Source organism: Myotis myotis, unplaced genomic scaffold (assembly GCF_014108235.1).
Source record: "Myotis myotis isolate mMyoMyo1 unplaced genomic scaffold, mMyoMyo1.p scaffold_m19_p_14, whole genome shotgun sequence".
In the NCBI taxonomy this organism is placed as follows: Eukaryota; Metazoa; Chordata; class Mammalia; order Chiroptera; family Vespertilionidae; genus Myotis; species Myotis myotis.
Genome location: NW_023416318.1, coordinates 10119460 through 10139997, shown reverse-complemented (window position 1 = coordinate 10139997; position 20538 = coordinate 10119460). Strand labels below are relative to the sequence as shown.

The following is a 20538-nucleotide window of genomic DNA, read 5'->3' as shown; positions in this document are numbered from 1 at the left end:
TGAGGGTCCCCACTGGGGGGGGGGCTTGACAAGCCTGCAAACAGCCATTAGCCCCTCACCCAGGCTGGCCAGGCACCCCAATGGGGACCCCCACCCTGATCTGGGACACCCTTCAGGGCAAATCAGCCGGCTTCCACCATGCACAAGGCCTCTATCCTATATAATAAAAGGGTAATATGCAAACTGACCCTAACAGCACAACGACTGGAAATGACTGGTCACTATGACACACACTGACCACCAGGGGGCAGATACTCAATGCAGGAGCTGCTCCCTGGTGGTCAGTGTGCTCCCACAGGGGGAGCTCTGCTCAGCCACAAGCCAGGCTGATGGCTGACAGTACAGCGGTGGTGGTGGGAACCTCTCCCGCCTCCTTAGCAGCACTAAGGATGTCAGACTGCAGCTTAGGCCTGCTCTCCACTGGCAAGTGGATATTCCCTGAGGGCTCCCAGGATGCCAGAGGGATGTCTGACTGCCAACTTAGGCCCAATCCCCCCAGGGAGTGGGCCTAAGCCAGCAGGTGGACATCCCCCAAGGGGTCCCAGATTGCGATAGGGCATAGGCCGGGCTGAGGGACCCCCCCGAGTGCACAAATTTTTGTGCATTGGGCCTCTAGTCCTATCTAATAATAGACAATCATGGTAATTGATTGTACCTTCGCTATGCCTCCCATTGGCTAGTCAGCATGATATGCAAATTAACTGCCAACAAAGATGGCAGTTAATTTGTGTACGTAGGCTCCAAGCGGCAGAGGGAAGACTGAAGGTGGCTCCGGCTGGAGCAGCGGAGACGGAAGACTGAAGGCGGCTCCGGCTGGAGCGAAGGCCTGAGTCCCGGGTGCTGGAGGAAAACCTGTGCTGGCAGCCAGGAGAAGGGAAGGCTTATTGTATGAATATCTTTGTGCAACAGGCCTCTAGTCTAATCTAATAATAGACAAACAGGGTAATTGACCGTACCTTTGCTATGCCTCCCATTGGCTAATCAGCGAGATATGCAAACCGCCAATTTGCATACGTAGGTGCGAAGCGGAGCAGCAAAGGCGCTGAAGGTGGCTTCGGCTGGAGCGAAGGCCTGGGTGCCGGGTGCTGGAGGAAAACTAGTGCCAGCAGCCAGGGGAAGGGAAGGCCTATTGCATGAATCTTTTTGTGCAACAGGCCTCTAGTATATATATAAAAGCCTAAGCGACTGTTACAACCGAATGACTGGAACAACCAGAATGATTGGTTGACCAGTTGCTATGACACACACTGACCACCAGAGGGCAGACGCTCAACACAGGAGCTTCCCCCTGGTGGTCAGTGCGCTCCCACAGCCAACCTCCCATGGTCCCTCCTCTGCCCGCAGTCCCTCCACCCGGCCAGCTGGCCCTGCCCAATAGGCCTCAATTGCCGGCCAGGCCAAGGGATCCCACCTGTGCATGAATATGTGCACCAGGCCTCTAGTACTATAATAAAGTGAGGTTTATTTTAGGGATGCAAGACTGTTTCAAAACTTGAAAATTATTAAAGTAATTCATCATATTAAAAGGCTAGAGAAAAATCACATGATTATATCAACTGAAGCAGAATAAGCATTCAACAACTAACATCATATTAATGAAGGGTAAAAAGATAAAAAGATAATATTTTACCATTAAGATTGGGAATGAGGCAAAGATGTCTGTGCTCGCCACTCTTATTTAACACTAGAGGCCTGGTACACGACATTTGTGCACTGGGGGAGGGGGTCCCCTCAGCCTGGTCTGCGCCTTTTAGCAGTCCGGGAGCCCTCAGGGGATGTCTGACTGATGGCTTACGCCGGCTCCCCACCTAAGCCATCAGTCAGACATCCTTAGAGCTGCCGTGGAGGCAGGAAAGGCTCCCGCCACTGCCGCTGCGCACACCAGCCATCAGCCCGGCTTGTGGCTGAGCAGCACTCCCCCTGTGGGAGTGCACTGACCACCAGGGGGCAGCTCCTGCATTGAGTGTCTTACCCCTGGTGGTCAGTGCACATCATAATGACCGGTCGTTCTGCCCTTCAGTCTATTTGCATATTACCCTTTTATTATATAGGATAATACTAGAAGTCTTAGGTAGCACTTAAGTGTTGATAAGAAAATGAAATAAAAGGCATACAGATTGGCCCTAACTGGTTTGGCTCAGTGGATAGAGCGTGGGCCTGCGGACTGAAGGGTCCCAGGTTCAATTCTGGTCAAGGGCATGTACCTGGGTTGTGGGCACATCCCCAGTGGGGAGTGTGCAGGAGGCAGCTGATTGATGTTTCTCTCTCATGGATGTTTCTAGCTCTCTATCCCTCTCCCTTCCTCTCTGTGAAAAGTCAATGGAATATATTTTTTTTAAAAAAAGGCATACAGATTGGAAGGGGAGAAATAACTGCCCCTATTTGTTGAGGACATGATGGTCTACCTAGAAAATCCCAAAGAGTCTACCAAAAAAAAAAAAAAAAAAAAAGCCTTCACAGAACTAACAAGTGAACAGCAAGATAATAGGATAGAGTGATATACAAAAATCAGGTATATTTCCTCAATCTAAGAATATCTCTATTTCTGATTCATTCCTTAAAGATATTTTCATTGGATACAGAGTTCAAGGTTAATGGTTCTTTTCTTTCACATTGAAAAATGCTATACTTCCTTTGGCCTCCATGATTTCTGATGAAAATAAATCTATTGTTACTTGTCTCTCCCCCATTACCCTATAGGTAAGGTGTCAGTACTCTGCTTTCAAGAGTTTGCCTTTAGTCTTTAGAAGTTTGATTATGTGTCTTAGAACAGATTTATTTGTATTTATCTGTTTGGAACTTACTAGTCTCTTGAATATTTAGGTTTACAACTTTTATCAAATTTGGGAAATTTCCAATAATTATTTCTTTGAATAATTTTTTCAGCCCTACCCTTCTTCCCTTTTTCTCTTGGATGATGTGAATGTTAGATCTATATCACAGATCCCTGTGGTTTTGTTCATTTTAAAAAAATCTATTTTCCTGGGGCAGTGGGGGCTTGCCGGGTTGGGAATGGCTGGGGGGAGGGGGGGTGTCAATCGGGGAAAAAGGAGACATATGTAAAACTTTAGACAATAAAAAAAAAGTCTATTTTCTCTTTGTTGCTCAGATTGGGTAATTCTTTTTTTTCTTTCTTTTTTTTAAAAATATAGAATGCTTCACAAATTTGCATGTCATCTTTGCACAGGGGCCATGCTAACCTTCTCTGTATCGTTCCAATTTTAGTATATGTGCTGCCAAAGCTAGCACTCAGATTGGGTAACTTTGATTCTATTTTCTTTTTTTTTCCTATATATATTTTATTGATTTTTTACAGAGAGGAAGGGAGAGGGACAGAGAGTTAGAAACATCAATGAGAGAGAAACATCAATCAGCTGCCTCCTGCACACTCCCGACTGGGGATGTGCCCACAACCAAGGTACATGCCCTTGACCGGAATTGAACCTGGGACCCTTCAGTCCGCAGGTTGACGCTCCATCCACTGAGCCAAACCGGCCAGGGCTGATTCTATTTTCAAGTTCATTGATTCTTTCCTCTGACTTCTCCATTCTTTGTTGAGCCCATCCTTTGAAGATTTTGTTTTTTCAGATTTTGGTTATTGAATTTTTTGGTTCTAAAATTTTTATTTGTTTCCTCCCTGTACTTCTTTTATTTTGGTGAGATGTGCTATTTTTCCATTTGTTCCAAGCATGTTCATAACTGCTTGTTAAAGCATTTTTATGATAGCTACTTTAAAAATCTTCTTTAGATAATTCCAACATCTATATCATTTCAATATTGTTGTCTGTTTTCTTCCCATTCAAGTTGAGATTTTCCTGGTTCTTGTTATGATGAGTGATTTTTTTTTTTTATTGTATTCTGGACATTTGGGGTATTTGTTATAAGACCCTGGATCTTACTTAGATCTTCTGCTTTAGCAGGCCTCCTCTGATACTCTGCCAAGGGGGAAAGTGAGCTTTCTAGATAATTATTGCCAGGTGGGATGTGATTCCATTTGGCCTCTCTGATTACAACCCAGAAGGGAAGGTACCTTGTTACTTCTGGGTGGGGGTGGAAGTTCAGTCTCTCTACATGGCCCCCACTGACACTCAGAGGATGGGGAAGCTTATTTACTGTCAGGTGGGCATGAAAGTCCTGCCTTTCCACTAGTCCTTCATTAATACCACCCTGTCTTGGAAATAAAAAGGTGCCTCATTGCTGCTCCCCACATGCCTCCACTTTTCCTCCTCTGACACCACCTTAGGGCAGAGATAACTTTTTAATGTTGGGTAGGAGTGGGGGAGTCCAGGCTCCTACACCAATTCCATGGACACTAGTAGGAGGAGGTCTTGTTTCCACCAAGTAGGGATAAAAGTCCTGGATCCCCAGTACGCCTTCTCTGATTGTCCTAGTCCAGTGATGGTGAACCTTTTGAGTTCGGCGAGTCGGCATTTTGAAAAACCCTAACTTAACTCTGGTGCTGTGTCACATATAGAAATTTTTTGATATTTGCAACCATAGTAAAACAAAGACTTATATTTTTGATATTTATTTTATATATTTAAATGCCATTTAACAAAGAAAAATCAACCAAAAAAATGGGTTCGCGTGTCACCTCTGACACACGTGTCATAGGTTCACCATCACTATCCTAGTAGCAAGCTGTCTCAGAAAGGGGATGCACTAGAATCTCTGAAGTCTTTCTGATCCCTGTGATTGTGAACTTTGTATAGGGGAGAAAGTGATGATTTGGATTTGTTTCAGGAGGAGAGATAGTTGTGTATGTGTGAGGGAGCATTATAAAAGCACAGCCCCTGACCCACCTTTGTCTTCTGGTACCCTGAGGAGTTTCACTTGAGTCCTGTGTGAAACTGTAGAGAACATATTTTCAGATTTCTGCACAGTTAGGGCTGTCTGAGCAAAGAACATTGAAGCCTGGGTTAAAGGATAAGTCTTGGCTATTTACTTGACTAGCCAGAGACATCTGAAGAAATTTAGACTTATTTTCCTGTGTTTGCATTTCACAGGGGTGTAAAAGAAGTCCATTACTTATATTCCAGAGGGCTGTAAATGCCAAGGTTTTTCCAAGGAGTGGAGGGGGGAAAGATGTGGACTATTTAAACTCCAATATTAATAATTTTGGGGTTTCTCTTTTGCATATAAAACTCCCTTATCTGCAGGATGACATCTAGCTTTCATTGTGTTGGGTATTGGGCATGGGAACAGGCACAACTATTGCTGTAAGTAATAATAACTGTGATATGAGGTTTTTGCAGCAGGAACCTCATATTTACTTTCAGGACAAAATGAACGAATATAGATATACTCACCACAAATGGGAGGATGCACTCGTGTTGATTTTGCACCATGTATAAGCTGAAAAGGGACATGCGGCTGGGGCCCATCAAGCTGCAGGCTAGAGAGAAAAAGTTCTGCATAGCCTCACAGAGGTTGGAGCAGATGTCAGCCCAGGACGGTAGAGAGATATGCACAATGAGAAGCCTCGGAGGTTGCTGGTAAATCTGCGTGGGAGTGGAGGGCCCTTTACCAGTAGTTCGCCCATGATACATGGCAGTCAGACCAGAGGTGGAACTGCAGCCACCACCTTGATATTCTCTACACCTATAGGGAAGAAAGAGAAATCACTGGTTTTTGTAAAGCTGAATTATATGCTCTGTTGAAACAGAAAGTCCAAAAAGAAGTTACTGGGTACTAATTCAAGCTTTTTTAGGCAGGCTACCCCATCTTCTTTTTTTTAAAGGTATAATTCCATTTCTGTGCAATGTCCAGAACAGGCAAATCCATAGAGACAGAGAGTAAATTGATGGTTGGGAGAGGTTAAGGGAAGAGAGAATTGGAGAATGACTGCTAATGGATCAAGTGTTTCTTTTAAGAGGATGAACATTCTGGAATTATAAAGTGTAATGGATGCCCACACTTGTGAATATAGTAAAAACCACTGATTTATACACCTTAAAATGATGAGTGTTTTGGAAGGCTATCTCATCTTAATAGCTCCTGAGGGATCTAGATATTTGCCTGTAATGTAAGGCTGAGAATATTTAGAGATTCTGAGTAGAACTAATGAAAAAGTTATACAAAAGTCAAACTTCAGTCTCAGAGTAAGCTATATCCCTTCATAAACTTTCTTTTTTTTAAAAAATTCTTTATTGTTGAAAGTATTACATGTCTCCTTTCCCCCCTATTGACCTCTCCCAGCCCGCCCCCCCACTAAACTTTCTTTAATAGCATTTATTGTGCTGTATAGTAGTTTGTTTCTATGACTGTCTCTCCCACTATATTGTGAATTTCCCAAGGGGGAGAACCTGTTTTGTCAACTTTTTTTTATCAGTGCTTAACACATTTTTTTAAAAATTAAATTTAAATTCTTTATTGTTTATAGTATTACATATGTCTCCTTTCCCCCTCATTGACCTCTCCCTGGCTGCTCCCAAACCCCAGCACATGCCCTCACCCCCCTATTGTCTGTGTCTATTGTTTATGGTTATATGCATTGCATGCATACAAGTCCTTTGGTTGATCTCTTAGGCGTCCCCCCCCCCCCCCCCCGCCTTCCCTCTGAGGTTGGACGGTCTGTTCGATGCTTCTAACACATTGAATTTTTTTTGGTACATAGTAATTATTAAAAATGAAAATATGACCACATTTTCCCCTTCAAGACCCATTCAAGACCCTTCATGACTTGACCTTCAGCTTTATAGGCCAACTTCCTAGAAAAATATATCTAACTAATACTAAATCACACAGAATATTTGACAACCCAAATACTCTATAACCATTGAATAAACTTAATTGGTAGCCAAATATCTTCCCACAAAGTAAATGACAGGGAAGATGATTCCCCTGATGAGTTCCATCAAACTCTCAAAGACTAAGAATTTCCATCTCAGTTTCTTTCAGAGGATAGGAGAAGGAACATTGCTCAATTAATTTTACTAGGTTAGTATAACCTTTGATATAAAAATCAGAATACTATAAGAAAAAAATTATAGGATAATCTCATCCATGAACGTAGATGTAAAAATTTTAAACAAAATATAAGCAAATTGAAAACAATGGCATATAAAAAGAATTATGAAAGAAATAAAACTCATTGTTTGCAGATGCTACGGTTGTGTATATAGAAAATATAAAATAATTTAGTTTAATCATTTTCTTCAAAAGGTCTCACATTTTATTAAATTTTATTCTTAGAGATTTGCTATTTTTTAATGTTTATTACATTACATCTTTAAATTTAGTTTTCAGTTTGTTGCTAATGCATAGAAATAGAATTGATTTCTAAATACTGATTTTTTAAATTTAACAACCTTGCTGTACTTTCTTACTAATTTTAATAATTTATCCATAGATCCTTTTGGATATTTTTGTTCACAATCATATGTGGTGAATAATGACATGCATAAGGTACATGAATAAAATTAGATCATAGCAGCATAAAGAGTATCCATAAGAGTCTTGTTCACAATTACCCCACACTGCAAACAAGACATATGCTAATCAATGCTAGAAAGGATATATTATGGTATATTTACACATACAGAAATGGTAAGTGATATAATACAGGAAGTGAGTTGAGTCAAACATAAATGGAGTTGTAGAAGAAAGAGCTGAGAATATTGACAATGACATCATTTGATGACTCTATATAAATAGCCAGAGGAACTTAGTGAAAGTTAACAAAAAAGTGGTTATGACAAAAAGATGTCCTAGACAAAGTACCACTGCAAAAAACTTCATATTAGAGGAACTCGTGGAAATATTTTACAAAATTTAAAGCATAAAGGATAAAATACTGTAAGCTGATTCAAACTTAGGAGTATAACAATTTGCTAAGGCATAGAAAAGATGCTTGCTCTATCCAAAGTTATGTTTTGAGTAAAAGAGGAACACAAGCACTATTCAAACTACCATTGATAATTTAAAAATATATATATATGTATATATATATATATATATACATATATATATTTTATTGATTTTTTACAGAGAGGAAGGGAGAGGGATAGAGAGTTAGAAACATCGATGAGAGAGAAACATCGATCAGCTGCTTCCTGCACCCTCCCTACTGGGGATGTGCCTGCAACCAAGGTACATGCCCTTGACCGGAATCGAACCTGGGACCCTTGATTCTGCAGACTGACGCTCTATCCACTGAGCCAAACTGGTTAGGGCCCATTGATAATTTTTACAAAGAAGTAAAACACTTTAATTCGCAATGTTTCTAATGTTTTAATTTATAGTGTGCTAAACAGATACTTATTTTATTATTTTTCATTTCCCTGTACACTTATAACTGACAATAAGAGAGCTTTTAACATTTGACAACAATTTTGAGAAGTCCTATTATAAATGTAATTTTTCCCATTGATTAAGATCACTTTGGCTGGCCAGTTTGGCCAAGTGATTGAGCATCGACCCATGTACCAAGAGGTCACCGGTTTGAGTCTTGGTCAGGGCACATACCTGTGTGGGCTTAGTCCCCAGTGGGTTCTTTCGGGAGGCAGCTGATCAATGTTTCTCTCTCATCGATGTTTCTCTCTCTCTATCTCTCTCCCTTCCTCACTAAACAAGCAAACAAACAAATAAAAAAATTTTTTTTTAAAAGATCACTTTGACAATTGCAGCTTGCACAGTCATTTTTAGATCCCACACTGTGTGTAATTCCAAGACTGGACTTTAATGAGGTAAGAGGCCGTTCTCTTCCCTATATCCTCAAACATGATCAATTAATGTATTTGATGTGTTTGGGCACAGTACTAAGAGAATCATTAAGCATCTGACTACATCTGACCCTGTACTATATTCTCCACTTTTGCCAACAAAACCCACTTACTGGTGTCCCTGCAAACTGGTTAAACCTGGAACTGGGCCTCGAACCACCAGAAGCCATCAAGTTACTCCCTTATGAAAAACCTTTCAATGGTTTTCAATTATACTTGGGACAAAATCCAAAATCCTTACTCTGGCTCCGAAATTCTGTATGCATCTCCGTTTCATCTCTCCATCCTCATGCCATGCCATCCCCTGACCAACCCCCTTCCAGCCTACCCCGCCACTGGGGCGCCATTCACATGCACAAATTGTGGGCCTCTCACTGTGGTTCCCACTGTCTGAGCATTCCCCTCCTTAATCCCCTCATCCTTTAGATAACTGACTTTAGGTCTTAATAGGGTACGGCCCCTCATAATCGCTTTTATAGCCCTTAGGACAATTTATTTGTGACTACTGATTCAATGGTTCTCCCTCCCTCGACGCTCAATTAAAAAGTTTGTGGTTCTTGAGCACTTTTAATTTATTTATTTAAAAAAATGTCCTTATTGATTTCAGAGAGGAAGAGAGAGAGGGAAACAGCAATGATAAGAGAGAATCATTAAACATTACCTCCTGCATGCCCACACTGGGGTGGAGTCTGCAACCACAACTGGGGCATGTACCCTGACCAGGAATCCAACTGTGACCTCCTGATTCATGGTTTGGCTCAGTGGATAGAGCATTGGCCTGTGGACTGAAGGGTCCCAGGTTTGATTCCTGCCCGGGTTGTGGGCTTGATCCCCAGTAGGGGGTGTGCAGGAGGCAGCAGCTTATCAATGATTCTCTCTCATCATTGATGTTTCTCTCTCTCCCTTCCTCTCTGAAAAAAAAAATAAAAATATATATATATATATTTAAAAAAAGAAAAAAAGAAAAGAAATTCAACCACTGAGCCATGCGGGAGGGGCGATCCTGAGCACTTTTGTCTCCCCGGACTCTCTCCTCATTAAAAAAAAAAAATAATAATGAATAGATTTTTTTGCGGGCCCTAAAAATTTCACTTTGTTTTCTGACGTAAGAAAAAAAACCAAAACATTTTTTTTGATTCTTTCATTTTTTTTCTTGACTTTACAAGAAGTCAGAACATTCCCGTGGGCCCCTCAAAGAGTCGTGGGTCACAGGTGTGGCGGCGCTTAGCGTGCCTGACACATGGGTGGCCCAGGGCCCAGGCTTGGGAGAGCCCTCGGGAGACAAGGCGTCTGCCATCCTCTGGTCAGATCCCCCTGCCAGGGCTGAGCCTGCCAGGCTGAGCCGGACCCGCACCCGGTGGGTTTGGGCCCCTGGGCGCCCTCTTGCCCCAGCCCGAGTTTCTAACACCGCCTGGGGCTCGAGCCGGCCAAAGCCCAGGTGGCTTCTTGTTTCCCTCGTTTCCTCCCTCGGGTCTCCTTAGCCCTTCTCCTGCCCTGAGAAGTGGAGAAGCGCTGGGGTCCCCACTTGCTGGGGGAAGGCCAAGACCCATCAGCCACCCTTGGGCTCCCTGCACACGCCTGCGCAGCGGAAGGCGCCCCCCTCAGGCCGGCGGCTGGAGGCGGGAGTCGCCTCTGGGTCCAGCTCAGGCTGCACCCCAGGAGCTCGGTCTCCAAGGGCGCAGGGTGGGGGGTGAGGTATGTGGGTAGAGGTTTGGATCTCCGTGGAGAATAGTGTTACCCCTGACACTTCCTGTCAGCTACCCCCATGGAACATTCCAGTGGTACTTGCATTGTGCTCTTGGCTTTAACCTTTCTCTTCTCCATCATCCACTCACTCACTCACTCACTCATCCATTCACTGAGTCAGTCACTCTTTTATTCAATAAGCATTTGCTGAGGGCGTACTCTGTGCCAGGCGCTGTGCTAGGACTGGGGTACAGTGGACACACACACAATGGCGCCTGCCCTCATGGAAGTCAGAGTTTAGTCTTCCCTTGGGAAGCTCTGGGAAGTCTTTTCAAACCTCCACCATTGCAGGCGGCTCTGCCCCGCGCTCCTCATTCCATTTTCATTCACTTGCTGTAGATTCCGATAGTCCCCTTGACAAAACCCAGCTGGGACAGGAGTGCCCGGTCCAATCAGTGGGACACCCGGGTCTCCAACTCTACCTGGTTGGCGGGGAATTTTCCTCTGCTCAGCGCTGGCGCTCACGCAGGAGAGGACGCCTCCAGCCCGAGGTGGAGAAAGAACGCCCGCCCACACCTGGGCCTGGCTCCGCCCCTACAGGGCGGGGCACCTCCGCTCCGCCCGCGCTGCACTCAACCCCGATTGGCTGGAGGAGAAAACCAGCACCGCCATTGGTCTCCTCCTGAAGGGGCGGGGCCGGGTGTCGTGCGGTCAGCCCGCCGGAGGCCGAACCTGGCTGAGGAGAAACCAGTGGGACCCAGGCCCGCGGCGCCGCGTCCCTGAGCAGAAACGGTAGGGTGCGCCCCACCCGGCGGCCAGGCGGGCCACAGATGCCGTCCTTGTCCGCGCCGCCCCGCCCCGGCTCGCATTTCCCGCTGCTGCTGTTGGCGGTGCTGAGCGGCCCGGTGTGCGGTCTGGTTCCCCGCTCGGTGCCCAGGACCTCGCTTCCCGTGTCAGGTAAGGCGCGGGCGCCCTCGCCCTCAGCCCTTTGCGCTGCGCCCAGGCGCCGCCCGCGGGTGCCTACACCTCCTGCTCCCCGGACCCAGGCAGCCGCATCCTGGGCCCCTCCCAGCCGGCCATCCCCGCCTGAGAGCAGGCGGGACTCCCACGCGGTGCTGCTCCATCGCATCCCGGGCCGGGCCTCGCGCCTCGGCCCTCGCGACACGCCCAGGCGGCTCCCGCGGCCCCTTATTCGCAGAACCGCGGGAGAGTTAAGTCCGTCGCGGTGCAGACATGGGCACTGAGGCCCAGGGCGGGTTTGGGAGTTGCCGGAGGCCATCTGTTTGCAGTTCTCTCTCCCTTATTATCCTCCTACCAGACATGCACCTGTGTCGGTCACGCCAGTTTGGCACCCATCCTGGCTTCCAAACCCGGAGATCTCTCATTCCATTCTATTCCACCCACCCATTCTTTTGGTGACCAGCTCAGCATTTCCAACTGCCCACTTCTCAAATTCATTCGCACATCATTCATTAGTTCTATCCCCCACCCTTCCCGTTTGTCCTGCCCACAGCCCTAATATTCCCCACCCACTTCCCAGTTCCCTTCCATCTCTGACACCAGCTCCCATTCCCCCACAATCCGATCTATCACAACCCTAATTTCCTAACGTTGCCTGTTCTCCCTACCCATTCCCTCCACTGAATGTTGGGACCCACTTAGTGAGTTTAGTTAAAATTCTGTTTAAATGCTTTTTAAAGTCTCCAGAAAGAAAAAAGGAGGAGGGAGATGTGGTCCTTTCAAAAGTTGGGCAAGAAACCAGGGGATGCCACAAGGTTAAAAGTGGTCATTAGAGTGATTCACACTTGCAGCGGTTCTCAACGTGTGGGTCGCGACCCCTTTGGATGTTGAACGACCCTTTCTCAGGGGTCGCCTAAATACATCCTGCACATCAGATATTTACATTACGATTCATAACAGTAGCAAAATTACAGTTATGAAGTAGCAACAAAAATGATTGTATGGTTGGGGGTCACCACAACATGAGGAAAGGGTCGAGGCATTGGGAAGGTTGAGAATCACTGCTTTAGAGGCTTTCAGCTGAGGTAGGCATGAGTGTGGCTGTGGGTCTTGTTTTCTTCTCAGTGGGCATTGAGTGTTAGCACTTTGGGCAGACAGAACCAGTGAAGCTGAGAGTACAACCTGTTGGCAAAAGCTCTCAACTAGTTGATATTAATTTAGTCTTAACTGCAGTTCAGTGACATATAGGATGTTTTGAGTTGAGAGGACAAATGATTGGAGTGTGGGCTTTCAGGTTGTGCTGGAGCAATAGCCACTACGTAGAGTTGTGATTACCAGGCTGGGTTGATGTCCAGGGACCCAGAGAGGTCCAGATGGCAAGGTGGAGCAGAGCTGGGGATACAAAAGGAGGTTGAGGGAACCAGGGCTTATTCTAAGCATGAGAGAGACAGCACAGTCATGAATATGATTGTAGGGAGATGGGTGGGGCTCCGTATATCAGCATATCTAGGAATGAATGGCTGCTTGGCATTCTATCAGTCTTGAGGGTAGCTGAGCAGATGAAACAGGTAGAATAGAGGTGTATTAGTGGGGGCATAGGAACCCTGGAGCCAGACATTGAGCTAAGAATGTATGCTAACTTATTTGTTATAATCTTTAAATAGATAAGAGTATATCTCCCCACCCCCTTGCTTTCTTTCTTGCTTTCTTTCTTTTATTTTTTTCAGAGAAAGTGGAAAGGAGGGAGGGGGAGATAGCAAGACGGAAGCGAGGGAAACATAGATGTGAGAGTGAGGTAAATAGATAAGAATTTTGAATGCTGATGTGAGATTTAGATTTTGTCAAAACAGAGCTCATACTTAAGGAAGGAAGGAACGATTTGTACTATGTGTCAGATGCTTCCACATGTTATTTCATTTAATTCTCTCAACCACCCTGGATGGTGGTATTTACAGAGGAAAGTAATACTCAGAGAGGGCAAGTAACTTAAGATCATACAGCTGGTAAATGAAAGAGCCAGATTTAACCTTGGGCTGATCCATTTCTAAAGCATATACTCTTGCCTACTATGGTTTATACCAGTGGTTCTCAACCTTCTGGCCCTTTAATACAGTTCCTCATGTTGTGACCCAACCATTAAATTATTTTCGTTGCTACTTCATAACTGTAATGTTGCTACTGTTATGAATCGCTATGTAAATATCTGATATGCAGGATGGTCTTAGGCGACCCCTGTGAAGGGATCATTCGACTGCCAAAGGGGTCGAGACCCACAGATTGAGAACCGCTGCTTATACCTTTTAGCTTTTTGGGTAGAATGGAGGTGGGAGGGATCAAGGGTTGTGGGAGAGAGAGGTGGTAGTCTCCTAATGTGTTAGTGAAAAGAATGTAGCATTTCCCTTCTAAGTAAAAGGAAGTTATTATTAAGTAGTGTTTTTTTTTTTAAAGGGAAATTTAGAGAGGAGAGTACTTGAAGCTTTTATAGATATTTTCAAATTGTGTGTCATGTTGCTATGAATAGATTTTACAGACTTAATATTTATGTTGTTATTTTAATAAAGTGTTCTATTTTTATAGAAAAAACATACCTGACTGCATTGTGTGCTAAATATTCTGGCCTCATCAGTTATCTATCTCTGGGAAAGTTACATGGCCTATCAGGCTCTGTCTTTCCCCCCTGATGGTTGATAAATAAATCTAAGAAAACAAAAATTGGCCCTTCTGTCCTTGTGGACCTAACCCTCTGAAGCGATGGCTGATATCACTCTTCCCTCTCTTTCTGCCAGAGGCTGACACTTATCTTACCCGGTTCAGCGTCCCCCAGACATACAATTACTCTGTTCTTCTTGTGGATCCTGCTTCCCATACACTTTATGTCGGCGCCCGGGACACCATCTTCGCTTTATCTCTGCCCTTCTCAGGGGAGAGACCTCGAAGGGTGAGAGATGAGAGTGGGGAAGACCCCAGAGCATGTGATTAGATCCAAGGTTTTATGGGAGGTCAGGGAGGGGTGTTGTAGGAGGTGAAATGTTAGTGAAAATGAATAGGGGAGGCCATCAAGTACATTATCTCAGCTGAGAGTGTTTGGGGGATCATGGTGATGGGGGAGGGTGTGAGGGAGGTTCATGATGAGGGGAGGAGGCCACAGTGACCAGGTTTTAGGTGATAGTGGGCAGAGGAATCATTAGAATCACATTAATCTAGGACAATAGCTTTCAAACTTCTTTGATCAGCCCTTAATAAGAAATATATGGTATATTTTGACTCCGTACACAAAGTGTGTACTTGAACCAATATCTACTCTCCTATATGAGATACATTCAGATATATTTTGATAAAAGTAATGTTGGCTGTGATTTCACAATTGATTTTATTACTTATGAATAGCTGGGGACCTCCAGTTTTAAAAACAGTGCTCTGGGGGTGAGGGGTGTCTCTGCAGTTCCCAAATTGATGGAGGTTGTGGAACTGTGTTATCTACCCTGACTCGGGAGGACTTCAGGGAGAATCAGGGGGAAATGGTCATTCCTCCATTCTCAGATTGACTGGATGGTGCCTGAGGCCCACAGACAGAACTGTAGGGAAAAAGGCAAGAAGGAGGTAGGTGTAAATCTGGGTCCTGTCCTGAGTGTCAATTGAAACGTTGGCCCAGTCCTGACTCTGTCAGTCCCCTGCAGTGCTGCCATCCCAATGGGCCCTGGCAGGAACTCTAACACCATACCATTACCCATCATTACTGACCCTGAGCTGCATCTAACTGGCATGACACTACCCTACCTTTCCTTGTACCTGCTGCTTCTGATTCTCTCTAACCATCTCTGACCCCCAGGACGAATGTCACAATTTTGTCCAGATTCTCGCCATTGCCAATGCCTCTCACCTCCTCACTTGTGGCACCTTCGCTTTTGATCCGAAGTGCGGGGTTATTGTGAGTGACAGGGGTGGGAGGATGGGAAGGGTCATCTGTGAGTGACCATGATGGGGGCATGCTTAAGGCAACCAATGTGCATGATAAACATTGGGGGTGAGGGATGTCCTCACTGGGTGGAGCCTTTGCCACTGGAGAGGTAGGAAAGGGTGGGGAGGGAGGTTGTCTGTAGAAGGTAAGTTATCCAAAGTCTAAAGGGAGATATAGAGGGACAGTGAAGGAAGTTATGGATGCTAGCTGAGCTGGGGAGAGGAGAAATCCAGGAGAAACTTCAGAGCTAGTAACTCACGTTTCCCTTGTCCTATGTATGCTTCGTCCAGGAGCCTGGGTCCATTTCTTTATTCTTTTTCCTGAGTCCATTTCTTAATCAGCACTGTCCATGCCTGTTTCTTCCTCCCATGGCATGTAACTCTCACCACCTTCTCCCATATCTACTGCCAACTTCACTGTACCTGGGCTGTGACCCTCTCCTCTCATGAGCTTCTGAGGTCACTGCCCACTAAGTAGCATCTGCTGGCACCATACTCTGGATCGATCTTGCCTTCAAGGTGGCTGCTCTGTCAGCCATGTTTTCTTCCAGGTCCTGTTCATTGCTGCTGAAGCCTTGGCATTTCCACCCTCACACCCTGGCAGGTTTGGTACATATTTACCCTTAGTCACATCTAGGCTGGTCCTGGCGACAAAAGCCTGGGACTGTGATATCTCAGGAAGGGTCTTGATGTTTTTGAATCCTCATCTTTTCCCATCAGTTATCCAGTAGTCAGTTATTGGTTCTCTGGTAGCTCACCTTTGTGACAAGGCCCGAGGATAAGTTGAAAGCCTCACACATCCTTTCCGTCCAATGACTTCCCTTCCTACTCCATGAAGCAATAGGAGGGAGTGCAATGACTCCTTTTCCTGACCCTGATCTTTAACTTCAATCTTGACTTCACCCTTGTGAAATCTTCAGTAATCCTTGCCACCTGGATCTGGTCAGTGCTTATCTCCAAACCTCTCTCTGTTAAAGGCCATCCTCATATCTCTGGCTTAGAATGCTATAATTGTATATACTCAATATATAGCCAGTCCCTGTGGGCTGCCCTTGGGCTTATGCCAAGTCCTTTTCATAATGTAAATGATAGGCTCCCTGTTGGGTGTGGATAGCTCCCTCATCTTGTCATTCATGGAGGGTTTCCTAGGGCAAGTGGTATTGAAAATCTTTATATTTTATCAGGTAATATTGAATCCCTAGTTTTCCTATAGTCCTCACAAAGCTCACAAAGTAGCAGTAGAATAGTCATTGCCATATTTGTCCTTTTTGAGTCTGTGCAGGCTCAGGTAGCCCATGGGTATGAATATCAACCATGGCTTAGGGAGAATAGACTTACTCCCAGCTAATTTCCCAGGGTCTTCTATTCTTCCTTGGCTTTCTGAGGTTGGACCCCAATGGCTGTTAGGTATCCAGACAGAAAATGCTCTGGACATACCTGTCAGGATTGGCGTGACTTGGACCCCTGGCCACTCTCAAGGAACATCAGCACCCAGAGTAAAATCAGGGGTCTGTGATCTGCAGCCCCATGACTTTCAGCTCTTTTTCTGTACCTTCAATTTAGCAGGCTTATGAAATGAAGGACTGTCGTTTTGTCGAGGCTTGTTTTAGGAGAATATAGGGCACAGAAAGATCAGCTGTGTTTACCCTTCAACCCACATACCAAGATTGCCCTCTAGACTTTCTGGATGCTCTCTTCTGCTTTTACCTGCCTGTCTTATCCTGTCTGCCCATGCCCATCTGCTTGAACAAGTTCTTGCCTTATTCTTAATTCTGAGATTCCCATGTTCCAGACTGATGTCTTTGAGAGTATTCATAACTATTTTCTGAGAGCTTTGACTAGCTAGCAGCTCCAGACACAACAGCTTGCTCAGAGAAATGAAGGTTCTTACAAAAGGAAGTTCAAGCACTGGACCTATCAGTTCTAGCAATGTGGAGTGCTGCCCTTCAGTGATAGCTCATTAGCTTTTGGAGGTCAATGTTTTAATTTGTTTTGTTGAGGGAACTCCAGCATTTAACAGAGAAAAATGTTAGACTTACATTACAACAAGACTTCACATTGAATTGAGTATCTGCTTTATCCCAGACTTGGTACTGGGTATTTGACATTCATGATTGAGTTTAATTCTCATCACCCCCTTATAATATTTAGGTGTTATTTCCTTCCATTTTACAGGCAGTGAAACATAAGTTCAGAAAAGTTAGGTACCATGTCTAATATTATATATCTAGCAGAGGCAGAGCCAAGATTCAAACCCAGGTTTGTCTGGCTCTGCTCCACCACTCCCACCCTTTAGTCCAACCTGCAGTACAGAAGACCTTACCTGACTTCAACTTCTTGTGACATTTGACCTGTTTCATGTAACAGGGACCATCTCTGCCCATCCCCACTCCCACCTCAACCACCTGGGAAAGGTCTTTTGCCAAGACAAGAAGGATGGATTCCAGCCTCACAGCTCAGTGATAGCCTTCCTACCTAGCTCTGGCCTTCGCCACAACTGATATGCTCATTTGTACAATGATGATACAATGAAGAAGCTCAACATTCAGAGATAGAATGTAATAGAGTGGTCTGGCCCCTTTCAGACCCTATTAAATGCAATTTTGACCATACAGTAATCATAATCTGTTTAATTAATAGGAGGCTCACTTGCTCAAGGGCTATAAACCTAGATAACGTAATGATTCTATTTGGGGAAACTGGAAGAGGACTAGTTTTGACATGATGATTGTGAAGGGCTTGATAAGCCATCTCTGTGAGGAAGTCCAGCAGTTAAGTGCAAACGTGGACTAGAGTTGGAAAACCTGAGATTGGAGAGTTTGGGGAATGATTTGCATAGGTCTGGCTGACAACATAATTAAAGTATATGTGAAAAGGACTAAGGTTTTGTTTTTTAGAATTCATAGTTAGGGGCTAGAAAGAAGAAGAGAAACAATTAGAGGAGATAGAGAAACAACAATTATATAGGAGGAGGGACTCTAGGAAGGTATAATTTGAAGAAAGTCAAGAAATAAAATATTTCAAGGAGGAGAGTGAGTCAAAAGTAACAAAAAGTAACTAAAGATTAAAGAGAATGACAATTGAGAAAAGGCTCATCCTTTCTGTCCTTGGTGAAATGTAAGGGAGTAGTTTCAGGCATAGAGACGGGAAAACATAATTTGTTTTCTAGGAATAACAGGTGATCCAGTTTGGTTAGAAGAAAGAGTTTCTTTTATGAAGTATTAGAGAATAAGTAATTTGGGCTAAAGAGTTTCTACTCCAGGCAATGGTGTGACATTTTGTTATTCTCTTGCTCAAAAATTAGTCAAATCAGTGACTGATAGACTAGGAATGTAATTCTGGGGTGGATATGTAGAGTAAATTGAGGATGATGGTAGGCAGTGTGGCAGAAAGGGGGTTACTGCCATACTTGAGGTAAGAGGGGACATAGCAGATTTTAACTATGTCCTTAAAGTGCCCACACAACTTGGTAATCTCTTACTGAACTGTCATCTTTCTCCTCAGGCTAGGATGCTCCCACTGCCACACAGGTAAGGTGCTTAGTCCTCCATTCCAGAAAACTCTTTGACCCAGTATTCACTTTTGGGAATCTCATATGACATCTGTTTTTAACAGGCCTTGTCCAAGACTCTCTCCATAAAATAAAATATTGTTTGCCAATTACAGCAAATACACAAGCAGTCAGAATGGTCCAGTAGTGTACTTATACTCAGGGGACATATATCTGCATTGCAGCTCCAACTACCGTCCAGGTTATTAGGCTCCAGCAACACCATCTGTGCACACTAGTTTGTGAGCCAGAGATATCCTGACACTTCCATGCCATAACTTTGATTCCCAACCAGCCACAGTTAACATTTCCTGTTAGTCCTAGGTTGAAATCATCCCTGATTTCTATTTTTAGTTATCTTGAAGCCTCTCTTAGTGTATGATGCCTAGCTGAGGTCACTTCTGGCTGGCTCTTACACCCTTCGCCCACACCCAGGTCATTCCTCTTGGAGTCTCTGGATGAGGAAGGCATTAAATTTGCAAATCCTCAAATTCTGACCTGAGCTCAAGCAGATTCTCTTTCCCCTTCTCTGTATCCTTGGCTCTGGTGCTATCTTTTATCCTTGGGGTGGGTGTGGGCCAGTAGTGTACTTATACTCAGGGGACATATATACTTAGGGGAAAGGATGGCCCTTCTCTTTAGACCTCTGGGCTTCAGATGGTCCTGTATCAGTCTCTACTTTTCTTTATTCTTCCTAAGGGCTTCAGACTTCAGGAGGCCTGCTTTCATCCTCCTTGTTCTATACCACATTCTCCAGCCAGTTGCAAACCCTACCAATTTCAGAGGAAAGATCTGTCGTTCAGCCTCTCCGTGTCATCTAGGGCCATCTTAGGTGCTCCTTCATTAGAGCATGTGGTGTTGGGTATTAGGGGATTGAAGGAAGAAGAATAAACTGATGAAAAAGGTATGGCAGAGATGGGAAATGCAGGATTGGGCAGGGGAACAGGAGTAACAGACTGGGAATATGGGGATGTAGCAGAGGAATGGGAACTGGGCTTTTCCTTCATCTGAACATCTTTGTGATTTTCATCAGGAACCCTATGACCCCTAAACCAATTGCCCTCTTCTGGTCTGTAGGCCGTGTCCAGTTTCCAGCAGGTTGAAAGAATTGAGAGTGGCCGGGGGAAATGTCCTTTTGGACCAGCTCAGCGGTCAGCAGCTGTAATGGCTGGTGAGTGGGAGAGATAAGAACCTGTGACTTCTTGCTATAATTGCTGCCTTCCCCACCCCTGCTGTTGGAATTTCTGTGTCCTTTTCTTTCATTTCCTCGGAATGTCTATTATTCCCATGTCTCTTTCTAGCCTTTCCTATTCCTTCCCAGTGTGCCTGTGTCCTGCTTTTCTCCAGAGTACTATTTCCCTGGGTTCTCCCTAAAGAATGTGTTCTCTGCACCTCTAATGTAAGTGTTTCTCTGCTAACCTCATTCCTGCCCCCCTCATTTTTATTTTCCTGTTTATATGAGGACTCTGCTACAATGCATATTGTAATACACTTGGAAAAAAGTATAAAGAACATATGAACAGACCTGTTCAAAAGATCTTTGTGTGGTGATATGAATGCTCTGTATCTTTGCTGTCCAAAGTAGCCACTAGCTACATGTGGCTATAGAGCTTCTAGTGCGACTGAAGGAAAGGGTTTTGGGTTGTATTTAATTTCAGTTTA

At 44.6% G+C, this 20538-nt stretch overlaps 2 protein-coding genes and 1 non-coding gene across 3 annotated transcripts in view; 1 reads left to right on the top strand and 2 right to left on the bottom strand.

Moving 5' to 3' along the window:
- The window catches only part of LOC118668820 (meiosis 1 associated protein), a 58332-nt gene extending 52751 nt beyond the window's left edge, over positions 1-5581 (bottom strand). The window contains exon 1 of the mRNA XM_036334021.1: positions 5310-5581. Within this exon, the coding sequence (XP_036189914.1) occupies positions 5310-5549 (240 nt within the window). The 5' untranslated portion in view covers positions 5550-5581. The remainder of the gene's footprint in view (positions 1-5309) is intronic.
- Positions 3143-3249, bottom strand: LOC118669594. The gene has a single exon (XR_004972046.1). It is a non-coding gene; the product is annotated as a U6 spliceosomal RNA (small nuclear RNA).
- A 5526-nt stretch (positions 5582-11107) lies between the features above and the next one.
- LOC118668819 (semaphorin-4F-like) lies at positions 11108-20254 on the top strand. Its single transcript, XM_036334020.1, has 5 exons — positions 11108-11366; positions 14156-14307; positions 14910-14969; positions 15199-15297; positions 19954-20254. The coding sequence occupies exons 1-5, from the start codon at positions 11240-11242 to the stop codon at positions 20062-20064; spliced, it is 549 nt and encodes a 182-aa protein (XP_036189913.1). The 5' UTR covers positions 11108-11239; the 3' UTR covers positions 20065-20254.
- The last annotated feature ends 284 nt before the right edge of the window (positions 20255-20538 follow it).